Source organism: Alexandromys fortis, unplaced genomic scaffold (genome assembly GCF_014885135.2).
Source record: "Alexandromys fortis isolate MF-2015 unplaced genomic scaffold, M_Fortis_MF-2015_v1.1 scaffold_390, whole genome shotgun sequence".
Lineage (NCBI taxonomy): Eukaryota > Metazoa > Chordata > Mammalia > Rodentia > Cricetidae > Alexandromys > Alexandromys fortis.
In genome coordinates, this window is record NW_026068261.1 from 213,746 (window position 1) to 225,718 (window position 11,973).

Genomic DNA, 11,973 nt, shown 5'->3' on the forward strand with positions numbered 1-11,973 from the left:
CTTTCTCTGGGCCCCAAAGTTCCCACACGCTTCATTCCAAAAATAATTTTATTTAGTAGGTATTAAATAAAGTATAGAAGAAATATGAAGCTGTGTGGTCCAATCCGTTGTCATCTTCTAGCCCAGTTCTTCTCGTGTCTTGCCTACTTTTTTGGGCATTTTCTTAGCATGGGGATCTTCCAGTTCCTTGGCCTTGTAGTAGTGAGGAGCCACCTCCAAAAGCCAGCTGCTCTCGATCTCTAGTACCTAACGAGGGAACAGAGAGCAGTAGGATTCCTTTACTTTCCAGCCAGAATCTCCATTGTGTGGTTAAGAAGGCTTTTCTTTCCTCTCTGAGGCTGTTTCATGCCAACGGCAGACACACCCTGACACGCTCCAGACAGCAGGTGAGTCCCGAGAAGCCTTCTGTCGGGGCAGAGGTCATCTGCTTTGCTTGCTTCTCCAGCCCCACTACTGAGTGCACATTTTCTTTATTCAGGAGAGGAACCAAGGCTCTCATGCTTGCTACAGAAGACTCTCACTGAGGTATCCTCAGCTCTCCCTCTAAGTTTCTTCCACACCTAAAACATTGTTTATGTGTATGGGTGCTTTGCCTGCACATGTTTATATATTACCTGCATACTTGGTACCCAAGAAGGCCAGAAGAGGGTGTCAGATCCTCTGAAACTGGAGTTAGAGGCAGTTGTGAGCCACCAGGTTGGTGCTGAGGATTGAACCTAGGTCCTCTAGAAGAGCAGTCAGTGCTCTTAACTGCGAAACCATCTCGCTAGTTCTATTTCTTTGGATATGTGTGTGTAGGTGTCTGAGTGTGCATGAGTGCAGAGCCTGCAGAGACCAGGCAAGGCTGACGGAGGATTCCCTGGAACTGGAGTACGGGCAGTTGTGAGCTGCTTGATTTATGGATGCTGGGAACTGAACCTGGGTCCTCTGCAACAACAGTGTGTGCTCTAAATGACCGAGCCATCGCTCCAGACCCACATTCCATGTTACCTAGGCAGACCTTGAATGTGTGTCGTCCTGCCCCATCCTGAGCAGCAGGGACTACAGACCTGTGCCTTTAGACACAGCTTCAACTATTTATTGAATGAATTACAATTCTCAGATCTTGGAGGGCATTAACAATTGCAAGAAAAGATTTTTTATATTTATTTGTAATGGTGCCAAGGACTATCACTGACTACTCCCCAAGCATACATTAAATTTGATTACACTTAAACTAATAAACCTTGTTTCAATGCCAGTCCCAGAAATATGAATTGAGCTTAAGATGCCAGCATACTGTCTCCCCGTCTCTCCCCACCTGAGCGAGCGAGTCCCTCACCTGTCTCATGAACTCCCGTCTCTCCCCACCTGAGCGAGGGGGTCCCTCACCTGTCTCATGAACTCCGGTCTCTCCCCACCTGAGCAAGCGGGTCCCTCACCTGTCTCATGAACTCCTGTCTCTCCCCACCTGAGCGAGGGGGTCCCTCACCTGTCTCATGAACTCCGGTCCCTCCCCACCTGAGCGAGCGGGTCCCTCACCTGTCTCATGAACTCCCATCTCTCCCCCACCTGAGCGAGCGGGTCCCTCACCTGTCTCATGAACTCCGGTCCCTCCCCACCTGAGCGAGCGGGTCCCTCACCTGTCCGGTCTCTCCCCACCTGAGAGAGCGGGTCCCTCACTTGTCTCATGAACTCCCGTCTCCCCCCCACCTGAGCGAGCGGGTCCCTCACCTGTCTCATGAACTCCTTTGTTGTCAGGACAAGCTCGTGGTAGAGCAACCAGCGTGGCTGCTGTTCAAAGAGAGAGGAGTTGGGATGGATAAACACCGTCTGCTGCTGCTTCACTGTGCGGTAGCCACTCCGAGTCAGCCTTGCCGTGTGGTAAAAATAACCCGAAGTGATGGCCTAAGGAGCAGGTGAGAAAATACCATTAGGCACCATCTGGGGGCCTTCCACTTACCACCTCTGAGCTCAGCTTCCTGGAGAACTAGCAAGGTGGGGAACCCACTGATGTACTGTCTAAGCTCCAGTAAACACCAGGAAAGAGCTGAGGCAGGGGAACTGCTGTGTGCCCGCAGAAGTGGGTTTAAGAAGCACATGTCTCTAATCCCAGAACTTGGGAGGCAGAGACAGGTGGATCTCCACCTTCGAGGCCAGCCTGGTCTACAGAGCGAGTTCCAGGACAGCAAAGGCTACACAGAGAATCCCCATCTTGAAAAAAACAAAAAGAGGAAAAAAGAAAAAAAAAAAAAGACAAAACATTAACAAGAAGCCTGACCTTGCGCACACGAACGTAGTCTCCTTGGCAGGAAGTCAAACCGACTTCCACACGCTCCAAGAGCCCCTCCAGCTGTTCTCGCACATCCCGGGCTCGGCGCATGGACCTGAACTGTACGAAGTTCTCATAGCACCACTGGGAAGAGTAGCCGCTCTCAGCCCACTGCCAAGACAAAGGCCTAAGCTTTAACATCAGGACAGAAGGATCCCACCCTTGGGGGCTGGAGAGATGGCTCAGTGGCCAAGAGCACTGGCTGCTCGTCCAGAGGTCCTGAGTTCAATTCCCAGCACCCACATGGTGGCTCACAGACATCTGTAATGGGGTCTGGTGCCCTCTACATGGACGCAGAGTACTGTGTACATAATAATAAATAAATCTTTCAAAAAAGAAGTATCCCACACTTCCCAAATCCCCCTTTCCCAGTGACCTGTGTGTACACATTTAGCAGAACCAGGTGGTCCCCACCAGGGAGGAAGAAGTTGACGCGGGCGTTGTCTGCATGGACGACCTTGTCCTTGGGACGATAGAAGATGGAGTTGTTGACAGACAGCATAGCGGCCACTGTCAGGATCTCTTCTGAGCAGCTGTACCTGGGGAGGACAGCAAGAGGCAAGAGATGAGGTCACAGCCAGACCTCAAAGGACAAACGAAAACGGACGGAGGTCTCTGAGCTCTCTCTGTCTTACTTCTTTGTAACTGCCCTGGCTGTCCTGGAACTGTCTGGCCTTGAACTCACAGAGATCCGCCTGCCTCTGATTCCCAAGTGGTGGGATTAAAGATGTGTGCCACAACCACCCGGCTTAAGACTTCTTATATATCTTAAATAACATTTATTTAGAAAACATAACGAAGAGAAGAAAGAGATGGCACTTGAGACTGAGACGGTGTGAACAGTTTGTGGCAGGAGCTGGGTGGGTGAGACTTACTTCTCGGAGGCCAAGATCATTTTAGACAGCATAGGATCCACAGGCAGCTCTGCCATCTTTCGACCAGACTAAAACAAAGGAAGGGAAAGGTGAGGCCGGTTTTCCTCAGGTTTCTTACACCACTACGAGAGTCCTTGGCAACACCCAGGGGTTCCCAGAGCCTTTAGACTCTCCTTCACCCTGTCCCAGCCTACGCCGGCTCCTCACCGTGGTGAGTTCTCCAAGGTGGTTGAGGGCTCCAAGCGCATACAGCTGTTCCAGAGCCAACAGCAGGGTCTCATAGGGCGGAGGGTCCAGGAAGTCAAAGTGCATCAGGTCATGGATCCCTGGAGAGAACGGAGCATGGAAGGGAGTCCTCCCCGAGCTAGAGTCCCCCCACACACACACCAGCTCCAGCACCCGCCCCCCACCCACCCTGGCAGGATGGAGGACCCGGGCAGCCCGGTCACCTAGGCTCTTCAGCAGTAGCACAACGTTGCCCAGGCTTGTCCTCTGGATCTCAGGAACTGTGGTCTCCTCCAGTTCATGCTGATAGGCCCAGGCCGTGTACAGACGGAAACACTTCCCTGCAGCCACCCGACCTGCACGGCCAGCTCGCTGATTGGCTGAGGCCTAGAAAGAAAGCCGAGGCAAACACATGGCCAGGGCGGTGTTGACTCAAAAGTCTGGAGTATTTAGACCACTGAACTCTGTCCTCAAATGCTCTGGGGGACAATCTGCCTCCCTGGACCTCACAGAGATGCGGGCTGACCTTGCTGCAGGGCGTGACGGTGAGAGACTCCATGCCTGTCCGGGGGTTGTAGCTCTTCTGCTTGCAGAACCCTGGGTCCAGCACATAAATGATGCCTTCGATGGTGAGCGAGGTTTCTGCAATGTTTGTCGCCACAACCACCTAAGTGAGAGGACAGAGTCAGCCAGTGACCAGCTCACTAGACACCTGAGAAAGTTCAATGCAATGAGGGACAGCGTCCAAAGGCCAGGCGATGAGGTGAGGCAGGTCTGGGGTGGCAGTCAGCAGGGCCATACCAAAGAAGTGAAACTGAATTTAGGGGTTTTCTTCAGAGATGGAGGATGGGATGTCAAGGACCCTGCACCACCTCTCCACCACCATCTGCTCCCGCCCTCCATGTGTGCTCGCCCAGTGACTCCTGATCCCCCTCTAGCGCCCTCCCGCACCCCCCCTGAGCTGCTCCCGCCCTCCATGTGTGCTCGCCCAGTGACTCCTGCAGGCGCACTGTCCCTCAGCAGAGCAGTCCTCCTGGACAGCAGCCTGAGCCACCCCCTCTTTCCGCCACTCTACCCTGGCCTTTGGAGAGCAGCCTCCCTCCATCACTGGAAAAAGACTTTCTGCTCTTCCTCCCTTCAGCCCTGATTCTGTTTCCACCGTCCCATGCTGTCCTGACTCTTCACTGTCCTCAGTACAAACTGACACAGACTTACACGCCCACGTCTCCTCCCACCAGACTAAGTCTTACTTTGCCCATCGGGGTAGCCTCCCCGCGCAGCAGTCCTGGGCCTCGGCGCCGGGGCCTCATGCATGCTGGGTGCGTGTTTACACTGAGCCACATCCCCAAGCCCTCGATAAATATTTGCTCAATGAGAACCATAAGTCTACTTAAAATCCTTTGGTTTTTAAAATCTGAGTGAAGCCAGACAATAATGGCACAGCCTTTAATCCCAGCACTTGAGAGACAGAGGCAGGCGGATCTGTGAGTTTGAGGCCAGCCTTGGTTACAGAGCTAGTTCCAGGACAGACAGGGCTGTTACAGCTTTGGCTGCGGCAGCACTCAAAACCCTCAAACCCACTCCTGACTTCACACGCAGGCCTGCTTTCCTCTGGGTCCTCCCAGCCATTTTATCAAGGGTCACTCAGACCCTATGTCCTGGCAAACAAAGGCTTCCTCAGCCCACCAAACTTGAAGCTTCGCTATCTCTCAGCTACCGCTAACTTCACCTCTCTCCGGCTGGAAGATGAGGGCCTGGCTGCGCCTCAGCTGTGCCCAACAGCCGGGTAAACAAGGGCAGCATATGCCCTGTTCGATATTCACTGCCTGGGCAGCAGGGTGAGGAGCAAAGGCTTCCCCCACTGACCTTTCGGGCCCCGGGGGGTGTGGGCTGGAAGATGCGAGCCTGCATGTCGGAGGGCAGGTTCGCATAAATGGGCAGCACCAGGAGCTCCCGGATTTTGGAACCCAGTCTACGGCAGCGGTCCTGAAGCATCTCACAGGCGGCCTCAATCTCCTCCTGGATGGAGAGCAGGAGGGCAGGAGTCCTGGTCACAGGACCCACACACCAGCCCTGTCCTTCCCTGAAACAGTCCACCCACCCACCCGCTTCCCGCCACAGCGCACACCTGCCCTGTCAGGAACACGAGTATATCCCCAGGGGGCTGCGTCACATGGATCTGCAGCACAGACACAACGCAGGCTTCGAGGTAGTCAGCCTCGGGGGCCTGAGGAGGAAGGTTCGGGTCACAGAGGGCCACCAGCCCAGACTCTTCTCCCTCCTCAGCATGTCTTTTACCCCCACCCTGGTGCCGCATTGGACCCTTCCCTTGGACAGCACCCTAAACCGGCCCCAGCTCCTCCGCCTCACAGTGACGCCATCCTCCCAAGGGGCACCTTGGTATAGAAGATGTCAACTGGAAACCTGCGTCCAGGGATTCGGAAGACGGGGGCGTCATCAAAGAAGGTGGAAAAACGGGCCGTGTCCAGTGTGGCTGAAGCTACCAGGACCTTGAGCTCAGGGCGGAATCGAGCAACATCCTTAATTAACCCGAAGAGAATGTCCGTGTGCAGAGTCCGTTCGTGGGCTTCGTCCACCATCACCACACTGGGGGAGGAAAGGGGAGAGGGGTGAGGGAGAAGGGAAAGTGAGGGAAAGCAGGGAGCTGGATGGGAGAGGGGCGGGGCTAAGGAGTGGGCGGGACTAAGGAGGGGAGGGGGAGAAGTCAAGTATTCCAGTCATAGGAATCTGACAGATGCTGAGAAGGGCCAGCCAGGGTTCTGTGATCTGCGACCCATCCTGGACTTGGTCAAGAAAAGCAGTCAAGATAGTATGGGTAAAATGATCCAACAGTAAAGGTGCTGGCCATCAAGGCTACGTGGTGAAAGGGGAGAATGGACCCCTGCAGGCTGCTTCCTGATCCACTACATATGCCATTGCACATGCACACATACACACATACATATACACAGACACGCATACACACATACATACACACACATGCATACACACACACAAAAATAGGGTTTTTTGTTGTTTACAAGACAGGGTTTCTCTGTGAAACAGTGCTGGCTGTCCTGGAACTCACCCTGGAGACCAGGCTGGCCTCAAACTCAGAGATCTGACTGCCTCTGCCTCCCAAGTGCTGGAATTAAAGGCATGCACCACCACCGCCCAGCAAAATTTTCTTTTCAAATGTAATAAAGCCAAAAGGCAGGAAACTGCCTAGAAGCAGGAACGGAAGAAGTCAGACATCTCTGGGTCAATTGGGAACAGCTATTCTACTGCAGAAGTGGAGTGGGACCGTGCCTTAAAGCACACAATGCTTGGCATGGTGGCTCTTTCTCATGAGCTCAGTGTTGAGACTAAAGACTGAGGCCAGCTCAGCTTACACAGTGAGCTCCAGGCCTGCCTGGGCTATAAATTGGAACCGTGTTTCAATATACTAAAAAGAACCGGTGTGTTAAGTGGACAGCGGCCAACCTGCTCCAGGAAGAAAGTTGAGGGGAGCAGGCAGTTGGGCCATGCATCCGCAGAGAGGCAGGTACCAAGCGTACCTGTAGCTTGCAAGGTCAGGCTCAGAGAGGAACTCCCGGAGCAGCATCCCATCTGTCATGTAGCGCAGAACGGTCCGCTCGGACGTGCAATCCTCAAACCGGATGCTGTAGCCAACCTGGTCAGAGACAGCGAGGCGGTAAAGACGACCAACCGGTGCCCAGAGACGGCGAGGTGGTAAGAAGGACTGACCGACCGGGACCCAGATCTGAGGTTTCCCTCTCCTGGATCCCCGAAGAACTCACCTCGTTCCCGAGCTTCACACCCATCTCGCGGGCCACTCGGGCAGCCACACTCATGGCCGCCACTCTCCGGGGCTGGGTGCACGCAATCTTCATACCCTTCTTCGTGTAGCCCTAAGAGGAGAGGAGAAAGAGGTAATCCTCTGACAGAGATGCTGTCCCGAGCCAGGCAAGGGAGGAAGAAGAGAAGGGGCGAAAGATTTAAGTCAGGAGAGAACCGGTGAGTGAAAACCAGGGCCCCGAGAGGTGCCGAGCCAGCTCCCCCAGCCTGTCTGAAAAGCCTCATGACTGGGTGGACAGGACAGGACAGGACTCCGCCAGCCATCACACAAAGGTCTGCCAGGACAGACTCAAAGCCTGGGCCCTTGGCGACATTGGGCCTTGGCTGCAATGACTGACCTCCTCAAAGAGGTACTGTGGGATCTGTGTGGTCTTCCCAGAGCCCGTCTCGCCTTCGATGATGAGGACCTGGTGACTGGCAATGGCGGCCAGGAGCTCCTCTCTGAAGGGGAACACCGGCAGGCTGCGGCGCACGGCCTGGATGGATTCCTTCTGCTGGGCCTGGGCTGATGGGGCTGGAGCTGAGGTCGGCTCCTGAGGAAGGGGGTGGAGAGTGAAGTCCCCACCATCTTCAGAGGGCCCTCCCAACATCCCAGACTCCTCCTCTCACCTCGTCACCCTGGAGCTGAGCAGCGCGGACAAACTCAATGGTCTCATCCTCCTCCAGCACCAGCTGGTACTTGGGCTCCTGTGAGGCGGCGTCTCGGGCCCCAAACTTAAGAGATGCGGCACCTAGCCGGGCCTCCTCCCAGCGCCGCTGCTCCTCTCCTGGGGCACCCGATTCCTCCTCCACGACGTCCACAGTTCGAGCTGGCTATGGAGAGAGGCAAACCGACGTGCCTGAAGAAGGATGGCCCAGACCAGCCGCCACACGCACCTCGCTCAGGAGCAGCAAGGGCTCCCTCACCTGGCCTCGAGTCTCCTTGGGCATATGGTAGCGGTTCGTGGCCTCCAGCTTCTCCTGCTCGCCGGCCGCCCGGTACTCCCGGGCCAGGTCCCTCACTCGTCGCTTGTACTTGAGTTCCCTGCGCTCGTGGCGGCTCAGCTCCACGTCCCCGAAGAGGACCTCCTCATCAGCCAGCTCTGCTTCCAGGTCCTCCAGCTTTTCCCGCTCCCGCTTCGCCAGGTATTCTCGGCGAGACTTCTTCCGGAGCTCAGGGACCTGGGTCGGGAAGGACAGTCAAATCCTCATCCTACCGGAGCAGCGACACAGTTCCTACAAGAGGAGTGTGGGAAACTCGAAAGAGGGCAGCAGTGAGACATTTGATACTAGCTGCTTCGTGTTTGCATCAAGTCCTGGGGACAGGGAAAGTCAGATTTTATTCACAAACACTATGACTTGATCTTACAGAGTCAGGAGGGTTTGTCACTTTCTTCCTTTTACAAACCAAGCCCATCCTTTGCTGGTTCCTGTCATCCAGGCCCCCTCTTTTAGAGACTGACCACCCACCCGCATTTCACCGGAATCCCTCTGAAACCCTTCCTGCTACGGCCAACCAACTCCATCAGTCTTTCTCTTGTCTTTGGATCTTGCTTCTTGAACGCGGGGTCTCACCATGGCTTTCCGGTCTTCCTCTGCCATCTTGAGGCGTTTCTGAGCCTCTTCATAAGCCTAGAAGAAGAAATCAAGTCGAGGGTCATGAGGCCAAAGACACCCACGTCTCTGACCATTCCCTCAGAATGACAAACGTCCTTCACGGCCCTTCTCAGTGAGGAGCCTCTGTGATTTCAACCAGGCAGGGAGAGCCCTAACCAGAAAGCCCACAGGACCCTGTTGCCCCACACAGGAACCCTAGCGACAACCCTTGTCTTCCCAGAGACATCTCTGCAACCAAATCCAGGTTTATCTAATGTTCTTCAGCTCACCTTCTTGTCTGACCGCTCCAGAACATTCCGGGTCCGGTCCTTGTCCCGTTGACGAACCCGCTCTGCAAAGGCATCCCGTTCCTCCAGGTCCTGAAGACGCTCGCGCTCCGTCCGCTCCCACTCATCCTCTGAGGCTGGCTTGTCCTCCGCGGGTGACTTACTCGCCCTGAACCCAGCCCAGCGCGTCAAAGAGGGGTATCTAGGAAGCTTATCCTCCCCGCAGCCAACCACCCGCTCCGATTCCCTCTCTCCTCGCTTCAGACTTACCCTGACTTTCCCTTTCCTACTTCGGAAACCTCTTCCTCTTCTTCTTCCTCCTCCCCGTGGTGTTTCTTCCTGAGGTGTTTCCGTCTTCTCCGCTTCTTTTGGAGACTGCTCGCATCCCTGCCCACTGCATCCTCATCGCTCTCGCTGTCTTCCAGCAACCTATACGATCGGTTCTTCTCCAGCAGGGCTCGGGCCTCTCGCTCAGCTGCCCGAGCTGGCTTTTCCACCACGGCCTTCCGTGGCACCTGCCAGGAGAAAACACGCTGGTGTGGCAGCTCCTGACTTTACCACTCTCGGTTGCCTTTATCTTTTGTTTGTTTGTTTGTCTTTGTTTTTAGAGACAGGGTTTCTCTGTAGCTTTGGAGCCTGTCCTGGAACTAGCTCTGTAGACCAGGCTGGCCTCGAACTCACAAAAATCCACCTGCCTCTGCCTCCTGAGTGCTGGGATTAAAGGCATGCACCACCACCGCCCAGCTCGATAGAGATTTTCTTATGAATCATTTATGCCTTCTCCCAGGAATGCTCATCAGATCCCCTTGGAGCTGTAATTACAGGTCGTTGTGTGCCACTAGAGCTGGCCGCTGGGTACTTAAGTCCTCTGGAAGAGCAGCAAGGGTTTTTTAACTGCTGAGCCATCTCTCCCAGCCTCCATCCTAACTTTTAATTGCTAATTCCCATAGCTCCGTTATCAGTGACTTTTTCCCAGGACTTGAGACTTAACCCAAGACTTACTGTATGCTAGGCAAGCACTCTACCACCTGAGAGACATCCTCAGCCCTGGAGTGTGTGGGTAACTAACAAAGACGTTCAGAGATCCCTCTCTCCCAAGTCTTCTCCACAGAGCAGTAAGCCCCGCACCTACCACAGTAGCTAGGTAACGGGGGGGGGGGGAGAAAGACAGGTGTTTGGCGGAGCCAGGAACGGTGGGTCTCTCTGAAAGTTCGAAGCCAGCTGTGTACTACATTTTCAAAGTTCCAGGCATCCCTAGAAGAGACAGCTAACACTCGGTCTCGAAACGCGTGAAGCGGTCCCCCTGAGCTGCGAGTGGCCCGCCCCGGCGGCACACACCTTGCTCCAGAGCCTCAGCGCGAAATCCCGCGCCGGCCCGCCCAGGTCCAGCGTTTCGGTGTCGCGCAGGCGCTGCACAAACTCCTCAGCCGAGGCGCAGCGCTGCGCAGTGCCGATCAGGAACTGCGCGACGTGCCGCTCGCTCAGCCCCAGCACCGAGTGCAGCTCCTCCTGCACCCATCGCTCCAGCCCCGCCGGCGTCGCCATGGCGACGCGTCCCGCTTCGGGCGCGCAGGCTGCAGAGCAGCCAGGACGGCGGCGGGGCCAGGAGAGATCTGCAGCGCCACGGACCCGCGCCGGCGGCCGTAGACAGTCCTAGTCCAGAGTGCCGGAATGGGTAGCCCCAAATTGGCTTCCAAAGACGCGAAACCCGGAAAGAGTCGAGCTCTTCCGGATCGAGCTTAACGGTGGCTGGGAGGGTTCAAATCGCGCAGGCTCTTTGCGGACACTCCGGGGACCAGGTTTTCAGACACAAGCCCTCTGTTGCCCCCTGATGGTCGGTGCGCAAATGCTGCTCTCAGTGAACACAAGGCCCTATGTAGGAGACTATCCCATCGCGTGGGATAAAAGGAATAGGAATAGGTAGGAATCAGGTTTAGGAAACAAGACATATAATAAGGTGCTGGGGGAAGAATGCTCGGAGAGCTCGAGTTCGATTCCCAGCGCCCACATTTCCTCGCAACCAACTACTTGTAACTCCAGCTCAAGGAGGATCCAACACCTCTGGCCTCTACTGACCCCTGCACTCGTGTGCACATACACACAAGCACATAATTAAAAATGTTAAAAATAATTTAAAGCTACTTAATAGCAATATATAAGTTGGGTAGGAGTTCTGATATCTTAATTTTAAAAAGTAAGGTGATTATATTATTTATGCACCACACGTGTGGAAGAGCCTTTTAGATCAGGGATATGGTGTTAGAGACGGTTGTGAGCTGCCTGATGTGGTTGCTGGGGACCAAAAGCAGGTCCTCTGAAGGAGCAGCAAGTGCTCTTAACCACTGAATCATCTCTCCCGCCCCTCTTTCTGATTTTTTTGTTTATGTATATATAAAAGTTTTACTTGCAAGTATGTATACCAGACAGAAGCCTGAAGAGGGCACTGGATCTCTTAAAACGGTGGTTACAGATGAGCCACCATGCAAGGAGTTGCTCTCAACTGCTGAGCCCTCTCTCCCCAGCCACGCCCCCTTTCTCTCCAGCCACGCCCCCTTAAGCAGGGTCTCAGGCAGCACCTGCTGGCTTTGTGTGTACTGCTCAGCTAAAGACAACCTCGAACTCTAAATCCTCCTGATCCCACTTCCTAAGTGTTGGGATTATAGACAGTATCACACTTGGATGAAATATGTAATTTCTATACAAATCAAAAGTAATGAAAGGTTGCTGGTAGTGATATTGGTGAAGAGTAGCCAGTGTCCTGAGCCATCTCTCCAGCTCCTATGATTTATTTTGTGAATTTTTTTTCGAGGCAAGGTTTCTCTGAGCATTTCTGGCTGTCTTG

General features: G+C 54.4%; 1 protein-coding gene across 2 annotated transcripts; it reads right to left on the reverse strand.

The window, feature by feature from the left end:
• Positions 1-30: 30 nt before the first annotated feature.
• On the reverse strand, positions 31-10,829 carry Dhx16 (DEAH-box helicase 16). 2 transcript variants are annotated; one of them, XM_050131728.1, is made up of 21 exons: positions 10,470-10,829; positions 9,402-9,646; positions 9,135-9,300; positions 8,824-8,880; positions 8,176-8,430; positions 7,879-8,082; positions 7,608-7,802; positions 7,212-7,322; positions 6,969-7,084; positions 5,808-6,018; positions 5,540-5,638; positions 5,278-5,430; positions 3,938-4,078; positions 3,636-3,798; positions 3,394-3,512; positions 3,187-3,254; positions 2,688-2,850; positions 2,261-2,422; positions 1,663-1,887; positions 1,522-1,572; positions 31-246 (listed from the first exon to the last, which is right to left on the reverse strand). In XM_050131728.1, the coding sequence occupies exons 1-21, from the start codon at positions 10,674-10,676 to the stop codon at positions 118-120; spliced, it is 3,240 nt and encodes a 1,079-aa protein (XP_049987685.1). In that variant the 5' UTR covers positions 10,677-10,829; the 3' UTR covers positions 31-117. The 2 variants fall into 2 exon arrangements, with proteins under 2 accessions (XP_049987685.1, XP_049987686.1); XM_050131729.1 differs by lacking the exon at positions 1,522-1,572 and having other exon boundaries at positions 1,714-1,887.
• Between the last annotated feature and the right edge of the window lie 1,144 nt (positions 10,830-11,973).

Bases quoted from the DNA above. Each gene is read 5' to 3' on its own strand.
- Dhx16 (XM_050131728.1), bottom strand. From the start codon at position 10,676: ATGGCGACGCCGGCGGGGCTGGAGCGATGGGTGCAGGAGGAGCTGCAC. The intron at 1,888-2,260 runs GTCAGGCTTCTT...CCTGCTCCTTAG, and splicing joins ACTACGTTCGTGTGCGCAAG to GCCATCACTTCGGGTTATTT. The intron at 247-1,521 runs GTGAGGGACCCG...TTCCCTCGTTAG, and splicing joins GATGGGAGTTCATGAGACAG to GTACTAGAGATCGAGAGCAG.